This window comes from Orbilia oligospora (genome assembly GCF_000225545.1).
Source record: "Orbilia oligospora ATCC 24927 unplaced genomic scaffold scaffold00215, whole genome shotgun sequence".
Taxonomy (NCBI): Eukaryota; Fungi; Ascomycota; class Orbiliomycetes; order Orbiliales; family Orbiliaceae; genus Orbilia; species Orbilia oligospora.
Window position 1 is genome coordinate 708,674 of NW_011645772.1, and position 19,907 is coordinate 728,580.

The 19,907-nt window shown below is 47.0% G+C and overlaps 7 protein-coding genes across 7 annotated transcripts; 3 read left to right on the forward strand and 4 right to left on the reverse strand.

Annotated features, from left to right (window-relative positions):
- Window positions 1-71: 71 nt before the first annotated feature.
- AOL_s00215g213 (uncharacterized protein) lies at window positions 72-1,109 on the forward strand (the record flags this gene model as incomplete). The annotated part of the gene is made up of 1 exon (XM_011129415.1): window positions 72-1,109. One exon carries the CDS (start codon window positions 72-74, stop codon window positions 1,107-1,109), a length of 1,038 nt encoding a protein of 345 aa, XP_011127717.1.
- A 751-nt stretch (window positions 1,110-1,860) lies between these two features.
- AOL_s00215g214 (uncharacterized protein) lies at window positions 1,861-2,461 on the reverse strand (the record flags this gene model as incomplete). The annotated part of the gene is made up of 2 exons (XM_011129416.1): window positions 1,861-2,152; window positions 2,445-2,461. The coding sequence occupies 2 exons, from the start codon at window positions 2,459-2,461 to the stop codon at window positions 1,861-1,863; spliced, it is 309 nt and encodes a 102-aa protein (XP_011127718.1).
- Window positions 2,462-3,840: 1,379 nt separating this feature from the next.
- Window positions 3,841-8,844, forward strand: AOL_s00215g215 (uncharacterized protein; the record flags this gene model as incomplete). The annotated part of the gene is made up of 4 exons (XM_011129417.1): window positions 3,841-4,797; window positions 4,952-7,580; window positions 7,666-8,609; window positions 8,674-8,844. 4 exons carry the CDS (start codon window positions 3,841-3,843, stop codon window positions 8,842-8,844), a joined length of 4,701 nt encoding a protein of 1,566 aa, XP_011127719.1.
- Window positions 8,845-9,508: 664 nt separating this feature from the next.
- Window positions 9,509-10,238, reverse strand: AOL_s00215g216 (uncharacterized protein; the record flags this gene model as incomplete). Its single annotated transcript, XM_011129418.1, has 2 exons — window positions 9,509-10,015; window positions 10,101-10,238. The coding sequence occupies 2 exons, from the start codon at window positions 10,236-10,238 to the stop codon at window positions 9,509-9,511; spliced, it is 645 nt and encodes a 214-aa protein (XP_011127720.1).
- Window positions 10,239-11,070: 832 nt separating this feature from the next.
- AOL_s00215g217 (uncharacterized protein) lies at window positions 11,071-13,132 on the forward strand (the record flags this gene model as incomplete). Its single annotated transcript, XM_011129419.1, has 4 exons — window positions 11,071-11,087; window positions 11,163-11,198; window positions 11,271-11,517; window positions 11,777-13,132. 4 exons carry the CDS (start codon window positions 11,071-11,073, stop codon window positions 13,130-13,132), a joined length of 1,656 nt encoding a protein of 551 aa, XP_011127721.1.
- Window positions 13,133-14,291: 1,159 nt separating this feature from the next.
- Window positions 14,292-15,599, reverse strand: AOL_s00215g218 (uncharacterized protein; the record flags this gene model as incomplete). Its single annotated transcript, XM_011129420.1, has 1 exon — window positions 14,292-15,599. One exon carries the CDS (start codon window positions 15,597-15,599, stop codon window positions 14,292-14,294), a length of 1,308 nt encoding a protein of 435 aa, XP_011127722.1.
- A 444-nt stretch (window positions 15,600-16,043) lies between these two features.
- AOL_s00215g219 (uncharacterized protein) lies at window positions 16,044-18,758 on the reverse strand (the record flags this gene model as incomplete). Its single annotated transcript, XM_011129421.1, has 5 exons — window positions 16,044-17,104; window positions 17,172-17,433; window positions 17,503-17,713; window positions 17,773-18,454; window positions 18,530-18,758. The coding sequence occupies 5 exons, from the start codon at window positions 18,756-18,758 to the stop codon at window positions 16,044-16,046; spliced, it is 2,445 nt and encodes an 814-aa protein (XP_011127723.1).
- Between the last annotated feature and the right edge of the window lie 1,149 nt (window positions 18,759-19,907).

Sequence of the window (19,907 nt, forward strand, 5' to 3'; positions counted from 1 at the left end):
TTATTATTATTATTATTTTATCACATTCCAACCCGGAAGCCAAAGAGATACAATATAATATAATAAGAAGTATGGATCCAACCTCAGAACCCCAACTGATAGATGACGACGACGACGGCACCATGGCCACCCACTCGATCCTCATAACCCACTCCGGAAAATCCCACACCTTCACCTTGCCAACCCACTCCACCCTCTCCGACCTCCGTCTCCAAATCCAACAAACCTTCTCCATCTCGCCAGAATACCAAAAACTCACCGCCCCAAAACTCGGTCTTCTAAAAGACGACTCCCTCCCAATAACCACCCTCCCCCAGCCCCCCAAAAAGATCCTATTAATCGGTTCCTCAAACGCCGCAATCCAAGATATAAAATTAGCAAACTCCCCCTCCGCCTCAACCCTCCGAAAATTCGGCGGCACGGGACCCATCAAACCCGCAAAACCTGTCCATCGTCGGGTGGATTTCACCACATCCTCCAATGAGAGTAAATACACCTTCGGTCCCATCAGGGTCCTAACCCACCTTCCAAACCCTCAAAGATCAGAAACCTATCTTCGAAAATTAGCGGCAGATCCGGGGATAAAAGCTGTTATGATTAAACATAAATTCTCGGTGGGGATGTTATCGGAAATGGATCCGGCGGAACATACGACGCATGAGAGTAGGACGTTAGGGTTGAATAGGAATGCGGGCGAGGAGATATTGTTGAGGTTGAGGACTGATAGGTATGATGGGTATAGGGATTATAAAACGGTTAGGAAGACTTTATGTCATGAGTTGGCGCATAATGTTCATGGGGACCATGATAGGGATTTTTGGGAGTTGTATAAGGTTATTTTGAAGGGGGTTGAGGAGGCGGATTGGAGGCATGGTGGGAGGACGTTGGAGGGTGGTGGGGACGGTGGTAGGATCTTGTGGGAGGGGGAGGAGAGGGAGAGGTTGTTGGTTGAGGAGGCGGATGGCGGTGGGTGGACCGGAGGCAGTTTTGTGTTAGGAGGAGCAGGAAGTGGGGGTGCAGTTGATGTGGAGGACAGGAGGACTATGGCGGCCAGAGCTGCTGAGGAGAGGGCAAAGAAGATGAAGGATAGCAGTAGTGGGACTGCTTGACATATCTACTTACTTACTTACTTCTGAAGCAAGTACTCAAGTATGGGCGTTTATGGGTTATAATTGGTAATGGGGTTTAGCATTTCGATATTGTTATTAGCCTCATCCTTTTTATCTTTTTTTTGAATTTTGCAAGCGAATGATAGATAGTGTGTAATAATACATATAAACTGAAGGTTCTAATCCGATATCGATCCTCTGATAAGGAGGCTTCGATTGACCTTTTAGCAATAATAGCGTGTCCTGGTCTGCATATATGTACCGTCCAAATTCATATCCTCCCTCGGAGAACACCAACCGGGAAGGGACCAGATCCTAATACTAGAGAATAGGTAATCTCGTAAACCGGTGAAAACAATAATGATGATGATGATGATGATGGTGGTGGTGGTAGTGGTGGTGGTGGTAGTGGTGGTGGTGGTAGTAATGATAAAGCTAAAGCAAGACCGAGAAGAAAGAAAGAACAAAAGGATATCGATACCGCCCCCGAAGAATATTTTGCAGCAAAGGGCAAAGGGGAAAGAGCGTAGAATAAAAGCTATCCGCCTAGAAAAAACAGAACTAAAAAAATGATTCAATCCACAGTCTAATAGGCCCGTTTTTGTTTCCCCTTTCAAACTACCCGAAGAATAAAAAAAAAGGAAGACGAAAAGCAAAAGACAAGAAAAGCAAAATTACAAAAATTTACACAAGAAATAAAATTTCTTGATCTTCCTCGTCTGTCCATCCGTTCGTCGCCTCTTACCTCCTATCATAGCCTCACCGTCACATCGACACACGGAACCCTCCATTCCCTACTTCCCAGGAAACTTCTTAACCATTCTAGCCCCAGACCTGTCCACTGTCCCACCTGAGTTTCTAGATCTCCCATGGGAAGCTGAAGACCGGGACCGGGAGCTATTGTGGAGCTTGTGCTGGATACGGAAGCATGGGAGAGGATTCTTGGTTCGAACCAGTGACCGTTATTTGTATCGAGGAAACAGCGGTCGGACCACTGGCAGGATGATGTGAAAAGAATGAGCATTATTACGGAACAGTATGGACTAGGGTTATTATATTTAAATTAGTATCTTTTTGAAAAATCTTGAAGTTGAAGTTACTCGGAAGGATTGGGATCTGCGGGTTCCTACCAGGGTCTATGGAAGAGGTATGTGGAGATGAGAAACATTACGATGAAGGCAGGACTGGCGGACGTAGGGATGAAGAGGAGCGGGAGCCAACTGGGAATGGGGGTATTAATGTTAGCATGATTGAAAAAAGGAGGAGTAGATAGTGGGGAACGAGAATAAGAGTAATAATAAGAATAAGAATGGAGAGGTGGAATGACTGACGTACCTCCGTAGGCAGAACATGGTGAAGGAGGACTGGGAGCTTAGCCGTCTGGACGACTGCTACTGTTGTGCTCTGGAAGTATGGAAATGTAACTATCGACGGCTGAGCTCGAGAAAGAGGATGGTGTACGTAGTATGTGTGTAAGTAAGTAGGTAGATAGGTAGGTAGGTAAAAGGAAGTCGTCGTCGTCGTCGTCGTCGTCGATGGTTCTTGATTAGTTAATCGGGGATACAAGGGGTTTTAACAGTTAATGTTCACCGGGAACGAATGGTGGGATCGATGAATGAAATGGGAACTGGAGATGAAGATGAAGATGTCGATGGAGAAGGAAAGAAGGCGAAAGCTGGAGGTGTTTGATGCTGTTGATGCTGAATACTTAATTAGTAAGGAAGCAGTAGAGACTGACTATCAGCTGCAGACGAGTCCCAGTCTAAGTCCCAGTCCAGAACAGGATGAACATGCACGAAATGAAATTGGCCGTTCGCTTAGGCTAAGCTTCCTCTTTTTCTTCGCTTTTGATTTTCAGCTGTCTGTGGATAAGGGTCTGTACCTGGTACATTGGTGATGATAGAAGATAATATCGGATGTTGAAGTAGAAGATACCTGGTACCTACTTAAGTAAGTACTTAGTATGGAATCGGTCGCATAAGAATGTCCATGCGAGGTTCAACCGGCAGAGTCAAACCTCGCAGGCGCAAAATGGTTGAACGTGCTGAGCGGGTATTGGTTACGTAGAGGGTTTAAATTTGACGGTGACAAGTCATCATTGCCTTTTATCTATATTCTATATTACCAGTAGTTACAAGACTATGTAGATGTATCCTGTAGATGTCATGTAGATGTAGATGTAGATGTATCCTGTAGATGTATCCTGTAGATGTAATATGTAATGTGTAATATGTTAATTAATGTGATGCTCATTCAACCCAAAAGCTGCCTTCTATTTCTCCTCCAACAACTCCGCCATCTTCACGCATCCAACTCACTTTGTTCTCATCCTCCCCTTCCGCTCCCACCAATCACTTCTCCCTTCTCCTCCTCCTCCTCCTCCTCCTCTTCTTCTTCTCCACCTACAATTCATTCCTCACATCAACTTCATCAACCTCACCAACTTCACCAACTTCACCATCATCTCCCATAACTATCTGACTTCATCGGCATCTTTCCTGCCTTTGCTAGCCTTTTACTTCCTTAATTCTCTCCCTTTCCCTTTAACCTGGACAAAAAGTCGCGAACACGACCTCTTGTGCTTCCAACGGGCTCTTGGCGTTTCCCGCTAACTACTTATTGACTGAACTTCTTAATAAACCCAACCAACCAACCAACCAACCTCAACGGCTCTTTTGCTTCAAACAAAGGCGCTCGCTTTTGTCACGACATACATATAATCCAATTCAAAATGGCCGGTCCCGGGCCATCGTTTGATTCGCTCTTCGATAAGCTGCGATCCAATGGACCAGCTGGGGCCAACGGTGCCTCCTCCCCTCATCAACAACAACAACAACAACATCCATCCCGCCCTTCATCGAATCCTCAGTTCCATCACCAGCCATCTTACAGTTCGCTGCCTCCTTCCCAGCGATCCAGCTATGGCGCAATGCCTCAGGGCTTCGGAATCGAGTATGGACATGCGCGTAATACTAGCAATGACTCGCTGTTACAGACTCTTGAATCCGCTATCAGTGCTCACCCAACTGCTCATCGCTTCCATCAACAACATCACCATCCTACCAGTTTTTCTCCTCAGCCTCATTTCGGTTCCATTGACTCACAGGCAATGCACGTTCCAATGCATTATGGATCACACGCTCCCACCCAGCTCAATCGTCAGTTAGGCGCCGAACATGGCCGTCACTCTAGTGCCGATGACCGCGATCCTATGGTTCCGCAAAACTATCTCATGGGTCTTCTTCACAAGCAAACCAGCGGGAACGTTGGCCAGCAGGCTGCTCATCAAGGACGTCGCTCTGTCGATAATATCCCTCAGTTGCCACTAAGATTTGAAGCCGTTCGTGAAGGTGCCAGGAGTACCAGTTTTGCTGATGGTCCTACCACTGCTCCACCTCCACCTCCACCTCAGCCTATGCCCACTCGCCAGTCGCTGCCTGCCCATGACCAGCCGCTCAGCGATCTGGTTTCATCGCTTCTTTCCAGTGCCCCAAAGCAACAACCTCAAACTGATAGCACCGGTGGAGTCCATGATCCGCGAAGCATCATGTCCCCTGCTCCTCGAGAAGTCGCCAACCCGGCCGCTGCCGACCTGCTCCATCAAATACTCGGACGAGGCAAGCCACTTCAAGATGATGCCGGTAGTGTCGCGTCCGCCTCTAGCCAGCAGAATAAGCAGTCTCCCGAGGTAAGCTACATCTCTACCCCTCCTTTTTCTTCTTTTTCTTTTTTAATTATCATTATTTTATTATTAAAAAATAAAATTTTTTATGCTATCTTGAAATCTTTCTCGCGTCGTTTAAAGTTATGTCTAACATGTCATCGACCACCCCCCAATATAGTCGTCGCCCGTTGGTGAGCCAAGTTCGGTTGGAGCTACTATTCCAGACACGGCGCCTGCAGGCTTGGACCAGCCCCCCGTCAAGCAGCCACTTTTCACCTATGTCAACCCCTTTGAACATCTTTCACGAACGAATCCACGCAATCGTTCCCCCAAGATGCAACAGGCCTCTCTTACCAACGGCCATAGCAGCCCTTCTCTCGCTAACCCCCTTGGTCTCTCAACGCCTTCCAACATCCCCCTTCCGTTTTCCCCACCACCACCCCACGCTATTGAGGATGTAGCCGTGTTGCAGGTGGAGCCGAAAGCGTCTCTCACCGATATCGTCGCGAATAATGTCGAACGTCATACACCTCCGCTAACTCAACCGTACGTCGAAGATGTCGCGGATCCATTCGATCGTGAAACCGACGTGTTCGATGGTGAGACGGACCCATTCGAAGGTGGCAATACCACTCCTCCCGAGGATACTGGTACTTATCAGAATGAAGAGCTTTTTGACGATAACGCTCAATTGGACATTCCTGATGTTGTAGAGGGTATGGCTGGGCCTGAAGAGGAGGATGCCGTCGTTGGCACTGCCGAGGCTTTAACTGTCGCGACATCTGTTCAAGCGACCACCGTCCAAACCATTGTTGAACCCCCAACCGCTGTTCTGTCGCCTGAGACTGTACCTCTCGAGAGTACAACTCCTGGGGCTTCTCAAAACTTGGAGACTAGCGCGGAGAAGGCAACATTTACGATCTACAAATTCCCCATGAAACCATTCTCCCAGATCACTTTCAATGCCCTTCCAACTGTCACCGTTCCCGGTGGGAGGTTTAGCGATATCGCCAAGATGACCCGTAATGTGGATCAGATGGATCGCAACCTCATTTCTGCCTCGCCCTCGTACATTGTTTACGCAACAGGAAAATCCAAGGGTGGGGTTAGAATTATTCGACAGGAGGATGGCCAAGATGTTGTCTTGATGAAAGACAGCACCGAACGAACAGTTAATGTTGCTCTGGGCAAGGAAAATCAAGTTTTGGCCGTTGGCGTCAACGGAACCGTCCTGTGGAGTGAACTCGACGGCTTTGATGGCCCGATGGACGAATCGGTTATGGAGAATAGAAGTTTCCTGTTCCCGCCTTCGGCACTCCAAGACCAAAACGGAGGCCTCACCAAATCTCGGACGCATCTTACTCAGAGCCATCCGAAGGTTTTCGCAATCGGCCGCGGTCGTTTCATCAGCTTGATCCATGCGGATGCTGCTCGCCAATACGCCGACGAGGATGGTGGCATCGTCAAGATCAACGACACGGCGTATCATGCAAACCACTCTCGCACCATTGACACACAAAAGGTTTCCAAGGAGTTCTGCTTTTCTGAAGACGATTCTACGGTTGTAACGATCGACAAGGCTGGTAAGATCAAGTTTTGGGACGTCAGTAGGCTCGTCGAATTCGAACGTGGAGAGGATGAGTTGGAATACCCCTCGGAAACCGCTAGGATCTTGACGGAACCTGTTCTCACACGCTCTGCCGTCGGTCCAGGTGAGATGTATAAGGCTACATCCGTCATCTTTGTTGACAAACAGCAACCGTACGAACGACGTCAAGCATTGAGGTACTTGATTGTAGGGTTGCAACAAAACCATGTGATTCAGCTTTGGGACATCGCGATAGGACGCGCCGTCCAAGAGCTTCGATTCCCGACTTCTTCCTCCGGAAGCGACGGCCTCTGCTCTTTGAGCTACCATCCCAAGAGCGGCGTTATCGTCGTCGGGAATCCGAATAGAAACACAATTTCGTTCATCCACTTGTCGACTCCAAAGTACAATCTTCAACCATTTTCACAAGCCGGCTTCATCAAGGCTGTCAGCGAGCAGTCACCCAATTTGCCAAAACTCGACGCGACCGCGATAATGTCCTCAATTGTGGAGTATTCTCTAGGCGATAGAGGACAGCTCATCTCTCTTGAAATTCTTGATTCGGCGTCTTCACTCCAATTACCAGGCGATGATGCAAAGCTACCCATATTTGAGCTCTACATTTCTCATACTAAAGGACTCACTTGTCTTTCTCTTTCCAAGGAGGACATTGGTTTCGATAGCAATCTTAGAGTGATGAAAGGTCTTGATGCTCTTGCTACCGGTGCTTGTACCCTATCCGCCCTTATCCCTCCTGCTATCACGTCGCCTACGGAACCCACCAAGACAGAGGAACCGAAAACCACCCTCGCCCCTATTGTTCCAGAACCTCCAAAGGCTCAGGCTCCAAACCAGCAACCACAGAAAGCCAAGGCTGTCGAACCTCAAGAAGAACCTGTTGTTGAGAAGCAGGAGGAAAAGCCGCCCGTCACCAATGGACAGGGACGCAAGGCTGCTTCTATGAGCGGCTTGGGCCGTGGCAAGAAGCCACGCAGGGATGTCAACACTGTCTCCTTTGCCGGACCTGCCTTGGAGAATGATGAACCGTCACCAGCGCCCCAACCGAAGAAAAATAAGGGTAAAGACCGGGAGGAGAAGAAAGTAGCTCTGTCGACTGTTAGTATCTCTCCCGAGCTACTTGAACGCGAGGTCAAGAAAATTGAAGAAGCTGTCAATACATCATTCACTCAGGCCCTTTCGAAGGAAATAGGAAACCTCTGTAAGTTGTTGCATATTTTTTTTAAAAAAAAATAGTAAAAAAAAGTCGTCCCTTAGATTTAGTAGCTAACAATCCTCTCTAATAGATCGCAAGTTTGATGATGATCGTCGCGTCCAACAAGCCGCATCCGATGCTAAACAGGAAGCCGTTCTGCGAGTGGTATCTAACACATTGACAACTGGTTTGGAGACGACCGTCGAAAAGATCCTTGTTTCGCATCTAGGAAGATTAGCTATTGACATCAAATCAGCTCTTGTGGAAAATATTCCCGCGGCTCTGTCTGACAGCATCATACGACATATGGAAGCAACCGTCCCAAAGACTGTCGAGAAGGCTTTGGCCTCCAAGGCAGTTCTCGGGAATGTTGCTGAGAATATCCTTACTCCTCTGAGACAAGATACGGACCAAGCCGCTCGCGACAACCTGCAGCAGTCTCTGCAAGCCTTTGAAGTCATTGGAGATAATATCTCTAAAGTCTTCTCTAATCAACTTTCTAAGCAATCATCCCAAGCTCTCAAAGAGGCACGAAGAGTTCATGAGGAGGACCAACAGAAGATTGCACAGTTGACATCCACTGTCGCAGAGATGGCAAAAACCATCTCGACTCTGGAATCTACTACTGCCCGTATGATTGAGATGCAGCAACAACTCCTAGCTAATCAAGAAAAGCTCGCAGCCGCAGCCGCAGCCGCAGCCGCAGTTGCAGTTACAGCAGGTGCTACCAATCCTTCGATTCCACCAACACCGATGACTGCGAAGTCGGAGATTGAACTGGTGGGCGATGATATTGAGAACCTGATCCGACGTGGCGATCTCGAAAACGGGATGTTGACCTGGCTCCAAAGCAAAGAACTTCAAGACTACTACTTCGAAAATGTTATTGTCAAATACAACCCATACGATGTTATTCCAAAGGTTAGCCAGGTCGTCGCTCTTACAATCGCCGCAAGTGTTACTGGGAATCTCGATACCTATACAGACGAACGCTTGGCGTGGTTAGAGGCCTGCTTGAATGATTTCCACACTATTGTAAGTTGATCTGGCTGTTTACTACTTTCCCCTTAAATGCACATTCACTAAAACCCCAACTTAGCGTGAGGATAATACCCAAACGATGTTGCCTAGAATCACAGCAGTTCTCGTTTCCCGCTTGCAACAGTTCTATATGGCTGTGTCTGAAGAGAGCCCGGGGGCGTCGATCCTTAAGAGAGTCGCAGGCCTTAGCAGGGTCACCGCACGGCTTATGCAGTCTGTTGCTATGTAGGGGAATGTTGCTTCGTTTTCAAGGGTCTGACCACGGGTTCTTAATCTGTGTTTCTTTATTTTTCATAACGATGGGAATGCCTTTCATTCATGACCGAAAAAAAAAAAGTTTTCTTTGCGAAAAGCATGAGAAGAATGGGATGGTCTCAAAAAATGCCTTTATGTTTCCTTGTTTTCTGTTTCTTCTTTTCCTCCTGCTATATATTCTGCTTCGAAAATGTATATCAGGGCGTTTAATGTTTCATTCGGGAGGAGACGAAAAAAATCCAAGTGTTTTGTTATCATTTTGGTTTCTTTCCTCATACAGCCTGTTTGTTCTTTTTCTCCTTACGTTCTTTTACAGCTTTTGCATTCTTATCCTCCTCTTTAACATACGATACCTAATGCGCGTAACTTTTACGAACACACGTGAACAACCGGCGTCGCTTTGGTTCCTTTTTTCTTTTTTAATTCTAAAAAGATTGTCCTCAAGATGCCTTGTAATGTGGCATTTTAATATTCGATATTCACTTTGGGGTGTAGGTTGTATGGCATGTTTTCTAGGCTAGCTCGACACGCAATCCCTGGATATCCCCTAATGTAACTGTATTATAGCAAATCCAGAACTCCGAGCACCTCCATATCTTCAACGTGACGAAAATAGCAAATGAGAAATATTTATAATGCTACGACTCAGGGGTGGGTGCAGGGCTAGGTAAGCTATCAACACCACCTTCTGGGGTGGCTACGACCTCCCATGGTTTCCTTCTCTGCTGTGCACTATTCTGAGTCGGCGGAGCAGCGTTGAGGGTGTTTGGGATTTCCCTGATACCAGGAATTGGCTTGCCGGATGTGATCAATTCCACAATCTGTGCAAAAGAAGTTGGATATGGTGTTTTATCATCTCCGTTTGGGTCCCCTGCAGTACTATCTGTTGGAGTATCGGATGGGATACTGGGGTTACTCTTACTCCCTGACTCTATCGGTGTGGGGTCGAGCGGTGGGCCAACTTCACAAGATGGAGAGCGGCATCTGGGCGCTGAGTTCTCCTCACGGTCCAGCCAAGCGCTGTAGATAGGGAAGGAGATAGGACGGGAGATTTTGCGGGAGTAGAAGAAGCATTTGGCCTGTCGGGTGAGATGTCGGACTTGTACTGGGTCTGTAGTCGTAGATAGAATTTGGGTAAGGCCGGACTTCATAAGATGTTGTATGAAATTAGTTATATGTAGGCGATATCTGGGGTAATTTGGTACCCGAGGTTATGATGTATATGCATACCTGGAACTCCGGATCATCCTCCCAGCAGTAGTTTTCTAGAGAGAGAAAGAGACGGTCATCTTCAGGGGAGAATTCTTCTTGCTTTGAAGGGTCGGTTTCGTCAAGAACCTGGCTGGCTGGGGTTGAAGGGGCATCCATGGTGATGGTGATTCTATCGTGAAGGATGCACTACAGAGGAACTGGTGGAGCAAGCATGTGGAGTCCGGGGAAATGTGTTGAGGTGTTGCAGTTGACGTTGGCTCTGTGACCAACGTCACCGTCCCAGGTATCCTATGCTATGCTATGCACCGAATATATCTACTAGAACTAGTGATCGGGGGACTGTTATATGGAGCCACGATTGAAGAGGAATGCAATGCTTTCTTCTTTCCCTTTCCTTTCCTTTGTCTCCTTCATATTTTCCTCCATTTTTGCATGGGAATTTTAAGTAATAGATAATTGTTACTTGGTACTAGCTTAGCTTTCATTGCATTGCATTGTGTGCATGTGGCGGTGGTGGTGTTGTTGTGGGCGCAAATTTGCGGGCACAAAACCTGACGGGCTCTGCTCCTTCCTTCTCTTCTTCTTCTTCTTCACCGTCCGCCATCTCCAACCAACCACAACATCATCCTCTCCAGCTTTCATCTTCATCTTCATCATCTTCCATCTCCTCCCTCGCTTCCTCCTCCACTTCACGCCATCATCCGTCCACGTCTCATCTCCTAACGAATCCCCTTCTTATTCTCTTTCTGTTCTCTTCGCTTCTCTTTTTTTCTCTTCTCTTCTCTTCTCTTCTCTTCTCGTCCACGGCTTCTTTCGCTTTAACGTCTTTTCACGGCTTCTTTTCTCTCGCGTGTCTTTCTCAGCCATCTCTAACGTTTCTTACGACTTAATATCAAGAATATATACATCGGCTCTTTGACTCGATCTAATAGCTTCAATCCCTTCCATTTGAATCAGCTGTGTTGGTTTCCGTAATCGGTCGTTCGAAATGTCCGAATTCATCGGGTAAAAACACCTTGCCAATTGCTCCCACGTTGTGAAGCAATCAACCCACTAACGATGATACCTATCCGTCTATAGATCCCGAATTTCTTTAATCTCGCGTAGCGATATCCGGTATGTGATTAATAACTACCCATTTGTTATTTCGTGGTCTTTCTGTCAGCTAACTTCGCGTCTGACCCACAGCTATGTCGGAACTCTCCATCAGATCGACTCTGAAAATTCCACTGTTGGATTGGAGAACGTCACAAATCACGGAACGGAAGGCCGCTGCGATGATCCCGCCAATGAAGTCGATGGAACCGATGAGATATATGATTACATCGTCTTCCGGGGTAGCGATGTAAAGGATTTGCGGATGGAGGCCCCAGAGGCTGCCCCAAAGCCGCCACCACCACAACCCTCTTTCCCGAATGACCCCGCCATCATCAACGTAAGTCTGAAGCACCTCCCCACCAAATCATTTTCACCAAAAAAAAAAAAAAAATTATATCTTTTTTCTTTCCTTTTTCTGTCAAATGATGAAGTATTTCGGATGTAAAACAATTTTATTGTCATTGTCCTAAAGCGCAAAACCATGCGGAGATTTCCGTTGCCTTCCTTCTGATTGCAGCAACATTGAACATTATTTACCCAAGAGTTGTTTGAACCAATTGTTGTCGTTCATCTGCTTACACGACCTGATGTTGCAGGCTCAAAGGCCCCCAGGCTACCCCCCACCTCAACATCTCAACTATCAACAGAACGGCAGGCCCGGCCCAAACCAGCCGCCATTTAACCCAAATTTTGCACCTGGATTTTATCCCCCTCCCGGTCCAATGGGTGGTCCAAGAGGCGGACCTGGTGGTCAATTTTATCCACAGCCTCCTTATATGGGATTCCCAGGTGGCCCGGGTGCTCCTGGCTTCCCAGCTGGTCCATTCCCTTATGGAGTCCCTCCATTCCCACCAGGCCCACAAATTCCAGGCCAAGCCCCACCGCCAGGTGATAACCGAAACAGAACTGCTGGTCAGGCGGGTGCGCAGCCTCAATCTGCCCCCGCCCCCGCTCCTGTTCCCACCCAGGCCAAGGTCGAGCTTCCAGTCACCACTGCTGAAAACAAGGACACAGCTCCTGAACCAAAGGGAGCTGTTCCAACTCAACAGCCTCCCCCCCCACCACCTCTGGAATCCAAGCCAGACGTTACCACTGCTTTGACTCAGCCAACTACCGTTGCTGCTCCAACTCAACCTACGGGCCCCAGAAATGCGGGAACAAGAGGAAGAGGTGCTCGTGGCCGTGGAGCATTTGGAAGTTCTCAGCCTGGCCACACACAAACGGGCACAACTATTACAACCACGACTACAACGATTACTCCGGCAGCCCCAGTTGTTCAACAGGCCCTAGCCCAAGCGCAGCCAGCCTCAGACTCTCCTGGACTTGCTGATTTGGAAAGGAAGGTTCAAGCGATGAAGCTTAAGCAAACAAATGGTACAAACCAACAATACCGCCAAAACAACAATAACAATAACATCCCCTCTTCTCAATACCGCGGCAGAGGCCGAGGACGTGGGGTTCCTTACGCTTCCCCTCACCAACCCAGGAAAGTTAATGTCCCAACCACGGATTACGACTTCGAATTGGCCAACGCTCGCTTTACTAAGGTTGCTGATGGCGAGGACGGCGCATCAACTACTGATGCGCAAGAAGGATCAACCGAAAGAAAACCATCAGTTGATCAACCAGCTATCATCGCACCAACAGGAGGGTTTTATAACAAGGGCAGCTCTTTTTTCGATAATATAAGTTGTGAGAACAAAGAGCGTGCTGAGGCCAAGGAGGTTGGCGCTGATGGTCGACCCGGAGTCCACCGTCGAAATGAGGAGGTTCGAAAGAACATCGAAACATTCGGCCAAGGATCTGTTGATAGTGGCTACCGACGTGGTAACTGGCGCGGCCGTGGGCGTGGCAGAGGCTATTATAGAGGAAGAGGACGCGGTGGCGGCCAGCAGCAGCAGCAGCAGCAGCAGACTCACCCGCAGTCACAACCGGTCAGGGCTTCTAACTAAAGCTCTCATACCAATCCTTTATGCCGTATCTTGACATGCTGCATAATGATTGGCCAAGCGGCAAGGCGACTGTTTACGTAAATGGAGCATATACTTTTTTTTTTTTTTTCAAATAGGCTCCCAGTCCCTTGACAACAACCACGCAACGATGAAATAAATGCTCCGGTTTATCAATTGTTACTCCTTTTTGTTGCTCGTTTAGCTTTATTCTTTACTGCTCCTTCTTCTTCTCTGTCCTAACTATGGCAAATGCCATCCTAAATCCTAATGATTCATCGAATTTGTGAACGAGAATCGGATACTCTTCAGCACAACCTATTTTGATTGCTGTTCCCGAAACCAATGCTCCTTCTTCTTTTCTTTTTTTTATCATGACCGCTCTGGTGGTATTTGGTCATGGAATCTCCGCCTTTCTGCTGCTTTACTTTTCCTTTTTATCATTTTCGTTCTTGCTCGGAGGGATCTTGGGATGCTTTATGGAGAAACAGTCGGGAGTTGGAGTGCGAGGTATTCTCTTCGATCCCATAATTTTATTTTTTTCAAAGCCGAACCCTGAACCATATCTGTGTTCTAAAGAAAAATCGGCGAGGGTGAACAAAAAAAAACATTTCAGCGTGGCGCTTCATTTTTGGGCGGACATGCTCTTCATGTAATATCATTGAGGAGGCGATGGGAGAAAAAATACAAAAAATATCTCTTAGAGGCTCGGGCTCCTTGAATTTCATTTACAAGGGCCGGGATGCAGAAAATATCTTCCATTGGTATCATACTTTACCGTAATACATGTGTGCTAAGCTTGTAAAGGTGACACTAGAGTTCTATATATATAATTAAGTTAACAAATATCTCTCGGCCACCGTTAGTCTCGTACTGCAGACTAGGCCACCGTCTAAATTATAAACTAGACCAATATAACATTATAGTAACTCTAGTCTATAGATCCATATTCCTCTATTGTAAATCATGATAGTTTTTACGTACATACTAAGTAGGTAGGTAAATACGAATAAAAAAAGAGTGCAGTTTATAAATTTGGGAAGTTCGTGTTCATTATATCATAAAGAAAGACTCCGAACTCCATGCCTAATAGAAATGATGCATATGGTAGCTGCTCTATTATACAAGATAAATGATGGTGGTAAGGCCAATGGAACACCAATTAAAAGTCTGGAAGCCTTGTCCATTCACTCTCGTCTTCGCCTTTCCGTCTAAATACTACACCTTCCTGAAAGTAGCCGGCTTCCTTCCAGGCTTTCATTTCAGTACCCCCATATGGGCCATGGATTTGACCGTCACCCTGGCCATCGCTCCATTTATACTCCCACTCGTCCACTACTTCCGTTGTCTCGTCAGGCGCTGATTCCCTGACCGGTTCGACCCAGTCTTCATTGGTCTCTTTCTTATACAACCTGGTAAGGAACTCCCTCGGCTCGTCGTATATCTCGTTGAACCCTCGGGATAACAATCTATCAGCTGCTGTTGTAATCTTTTCGATCTGCTCTTTCCGTTCCTTCTCCTTAGGATCTTCTGGCTCCTTTCCAGTAGCGCCGTCGATATCCATGTCTCTACCCTTCTTTTTTTGCCATGATTTCTTTGGCTTTGTAACCTTCTTTCCCGTATTCAATCTAGCAAGGGCCTCGAGTGCCGTCTCCCCTCGTTCGAGGGATAATATCAAGTTTGATACCAATTCTCCAGTGATCAACTCATCTTCTTCTCTCCTTCGCAGTTTAGCTTCCTTCTCTCGCTTTTCGTGTGATTCTTTTGCTTTCTTCATTTCCTTCTTGCTGACACCTTCGAGCCACGAATCGTGTACTGCATCCGGATCAACGGCCCTGCGTACAAAGTTTCCTTGGTCGTCGAATCTTCCTTCCTCCATTTCGGCTTTCATGTTGAATCCGTCCATTTTAGGAGCATTTTTCTTCTTGCCACCTGCTCCAATTTCTTCATCTACTTCTTCATTCTCTTCTTCAGGCTGTTCCTCGTCATCTCCTGAGTCGGCGTCGTCGGATTGGTCTTCCTGTCCTTCGATGTCTTTAATGTCCAGAAACCTAACATCTTTCTTTTTCTTCCCAGGTATTTTATCGCCGCTCTCGTCACCAATCTTCTCGCCATCAGCATCGTCATCCCCACCAAACATATCATCATCGTCATCATCGTCGTCCTCTTCTTTCTTTTTCTTCTTCTTCGACTCCTTCAAGTCGTCTCCATCTTCCTTCCCGCCTCCAAATCCTTCGTTGCTACTGTCAGAATCATATCCATCCAAGTTGACTGCATTTCGCTTCACGCCTCTCGATTGTCCGCTGATTTCATCAAAATTTAGGATCGCGGCTGTTTCGGCGTCATAGTCTTCGTCCTGCTCTGCTGCAGCGAGCGTGTTTGGGTTTCGGAGATCGAATTGGGTATTTGAAGCTGCGGAAGCGTGACGGCTAGAAGCTGCCGTGGCCTTTGGACGGGGGCGTGAGGACATCGTGGGATTTTGAGAGTGGTATAGACTCTTTGGGTGGTTCAATTGGTGGAGGAGGAGGCAAGGCTTGGGGAATGTGGAAGCTTGAGCAAGGACGCCAAGACGAACGCAGTCATTTCGCGCGCGAAGTTGGTGGCGACGGACAACGCGAAATTTACAACGCTAGGTCTCTCGCAGCTTTGGGATATATTTGGAGCATATATGCATATATATACTGATTTAATATATAATAGTGAGAGGATGGGTTTTATCCATGCCATTGTTATATAGGATATGTAGAACTGCCTAAGTAGCTATAATGAGGGGTAATTTACGGGTATTGTATGCCTTATGTACAACAAGAGAAGAGAAGAAAACCGTTATCTTCTGAGCAATCGATATCGAAGGGACTAAGCATGATAGCTTCAATCTCCACGCACTCCGAACCCCAAACCAATACAATCAAGCTTAAAACTCGCTTTGCAGGATTTTCTTCAAAGCTCCAATTTCCTTCTCATACTGTTCGATCTTCACCTGACTCGCTTGTAGCTTCTTTAGTAGGTATGATACCCTAGCAGCTATCTCCCACGGCTTCGAAGGAAGTTGAGCCAACGTCGTGAGTTCGGTTTCGTATTTAGCCACGTTAGCTGTTTCCGTTTTTGTCAACTCTGTTGCAACGTCAATATCCAATTTTGCTTGTAAGACCTTATCGCTCTGTAATTTCCTGAATGCAGCGCGATACACAGGTTTCCCGGGTTTGATAGCCCAAGGCCTACCCTCCGCAGAAACGATGGTGATGAATTCTGCCTGTTCGAGGGCTTGTATTGCCTCTTCGCCACCTTTGCTAAAAATTCCGTGGAGAAGAACTTCGTTGTATCGTAATTGGTCTTCTTTGCCGTTTCCGAACATCTTGATGAGTGTCCACGCTTGTTCTTTGGTATATGACCTCTTCGCCGGGTCGCCCAAGAAGTAGAGTTTTAAGATTTCGTTCGCAGAAGTTTTTACGATTTCTGATACTGCTTGTGCGGGCATTTCACCGGTTCTGATCCTTCGGGCGAGGAATTCGAGGTCTGTTAGACGGCCGCCGAGTTGGTCGATCGAACTATCTAGTTCTTCTATTTCCTTTGATTTTTCTTCATCTGACATACCGCTGTGGATATGTGATAGAACATAACGTTTTGCGGCTTCAGGGGATGCATCGCCTAGCATTACAGTTCTGAAGACTCTATCTGGAAGACTTCTTGCTAGTTGTTTTGAGAATGAAACGTCGTTAGTCATGAAGATTACATGAGCGACGTTGGCGGAGACGAGTAATGCGGCCCAGTCGGAGAGTCTTTGGTAGATTTTTTCGCCGGCGACGTCGGTGCGGTGGAGGAAGTTATCGATTACTACTACTGGACGCTTTTCTGGGTGGGCTTCTAGCCATTCGTCGTCGTTAAGGGAGATGTCTTTGTCGGTCTTTTGGCGTTGGGAGATGGCGACATTTTTGAGGGCTGTAGCGGTGTTTTGGAGGATTTTGGTGAATTGGGCTGGTGGGTGTTAGTAACGAATTTTGGATGGGGAAAGATTTCAAGATTGGGGGGTGGGGTTGCTAACTTTCTAGAGTCTCGCTGAGGCCGGCTGAGGTACCTAGGGTACCTTGGACGGCGAGATCGACCCAGCTGTTTATGGAGTTTAACCAGCCAAATACCGGTCTGTAACCAACTTGAGCTGCTGCGGCCCTGATGATTTGAGCGTCTCCATGGCCGTCTTGAACGGGTTCACAGTCGAAAACGAGTGTATGTTTCCAGTCCTTCAGAACGTCACCGAGAACGAGGTCTCGCTTTCCAGATCCACGGGGTCCTTGTACTACGATGAACTATCAAAGTTTTTCTTTTTAGAATACTCCTTGAACACGGGCGATTTTGGGTGAATGGTATCGACTTACGGTTTCTGTGGTTTCTAGTAGCCATGATTTAAGTGTTTCGACGGTTTCTTTTCGTTCTTCCCAGAGGACTGATAGGTCTCCGGAACCTTCCGTGCCTGGTTTCTTGTTGAGGATTAAATAGGTAGATGCGGCGCCTTTGAACCATGTCCATGCTTTGGATCCGAAGTCTAGCGAGTGTGTGATGTGGGCTTCGACGAAAAACGTGCGGATTCTAAAGACAGTTAAGATGAGTGGTCTTCTATTGATTGGTATACTGTTTTCATGACGTACGGATCAAATACCGCTATTGCGATTGCTGCTATGAAAGCCAGAATTATTGGAAGGACGATTTTTGGATGGTCAATAATCCACTTTCTGATCGTATGAGCCTTTACAGTTCGGGAATATAAAATTCTCAATTGTGTTTCTTTCCCATCTGCAGTTTTTATTCTGAGATCGTGAAGACAATTTCTCGCTGCGGTTGCACTTCGGATTTTCCCGAAGGTAAGGTATGCATATCTTGGCAGTTCCTTCGAGTCCTTTGGTAGCGGATTGATATCGATTAACCTTCCAAATCGTCTAAACGTCGTATATAACTGCTCAGGAGAAACATCCTGTCCCTCGAATTCAACTTTTAATCTCGCCGCAGGAAATCTTTGTAGATCTTCCAACCACGGTCTCCCTTCGACTAGGAAACATCGAACTTGACCGAACGGACTATACCACGGTCGAATTTTGTTTTGTTGGAGTAAATTTTGCATTTGCTGTTCGACTTCGCGATCGGTTGTGTTCGCAGGTTTTACGAATTTGACGAATGCACCGCCTTCTTTGACACGTGGGATTACTTGGTTGACTTTTATGGGGAACTCCTTGGGGATTGAGTATTTTATCAGCTTTTCGGCGGATGAGATTTGGTCGAGACGGACGGGGATGAAGCGGGTATCGAGGAAGGCGGAGAAGACGGGGTAGATATCTTTTACGTATCAATATTCATTAGTCAAGTAGATTATAATGGTAATAAGTATAAGAATGTCTAGAGGTGCCTTACTATCGTAGAATAGAAGTCCTTCATTTGGTTTGAGGTCTATGAATCCGCTTTCTAGAACATTAGATAGAGATTCTGTAGGTTCGACATGGTCCGTATTTCCTGTGGCTCCTGTCGGTATGGCTGTCGCTGTCGCGTGACGCCTTGGAGGTTGGAATCGCCATGACTGTCGTATAGAACGAGGGTATGCACGACGTAGACATTGCGCGCGGGTGGTTGAGAGTGAGAACATGATGTTCTAAAGAGGCCAATTGGCCTAGAATGATATGATCGATGCGAATGTATCCCTTTGAGGTTGTTCTTGTTGGGTTTGTGGTATTTCTGGTCGCAGTCGACGTCAGAAGCTGGGCATTGTCACACAGGCTTTCCACTTGAGCTTGTCGACGTCGGGTCGGTATATTGACAACACAGCCACACCTCCCAGCCGCGGTTCTACTACTCCACAGTAAAACAAAACAAGCTACTCGATATAGTGAGGTCTCATAAGGGCGGAAATATCTGGGGTAAAAAAGAAAAAGGCAAAATGTTTCGGTATGTTCCTGCGCTGTTGCGGAGTATGTATGTAAGTACATACATGTGTTTCTTCGGGCTTATGGAATCCTGACGTCGCGAGAATTTTAGTGGTGGGGCCGACGTCATGCATAGACGATATCGATAAGGAAACAAGCCAATGGGCACCGTTTACGACCCTCCTCATCACCTGCTCAATGCCTCGCCGCCCATGGCATGGGGTGGGACACCTGCGGCAAGGTCGCTTAAGCTTAAGTGGTGGCCCTTGCCTGCCAGGGCCTTTTTTTCGTGCCTCAGATTTTTGCCAAAAGGGCCGACGGGGAAAGTTGGGAATTGAAACCCCACTTTCATGATCCTGTTGGTCTGGGGAAATCTTGTGTACCCGTTGGATTTGTTGGAAATTTACAATTTACATGTTTTAAGTACGGTACGGAAGTATGGCGAATTACGGATTGAAAAGCTTGATGTTTCTGTTAGTTCCCTTCCGAACCAACAGTTTGTTACTTGAGAATGTTGGTCTTTCCTTTCCTTTCCTTTCGAGCTTGAAGAGAGCTCCTCGCCGCTCTCTTCTGTGTGTATGTGGAAATGGTATGTTTCCGTCACATGGTATTTTTTTCTGGCTGGACGGAAGAAATACTTAGCTATAGGGCACACCTGCGAATGGCTTCGGAAGAAAATGAAAGAGGATGAGATGTGGTCTCTTCTGGGTATAAAGCAGACGAGCAAGCATTCGCGGGAAATATCGGGTGAGGACGCAGGCTTCTTTCGGTAGTCGGCGATCTGGGTGAATGCTGGGCTAACAAAACTAGACGATCGAAAGGAAATTTGTGGGCATGCATCGGATCCAGCGCTGCGGAACATTGGACTGAAA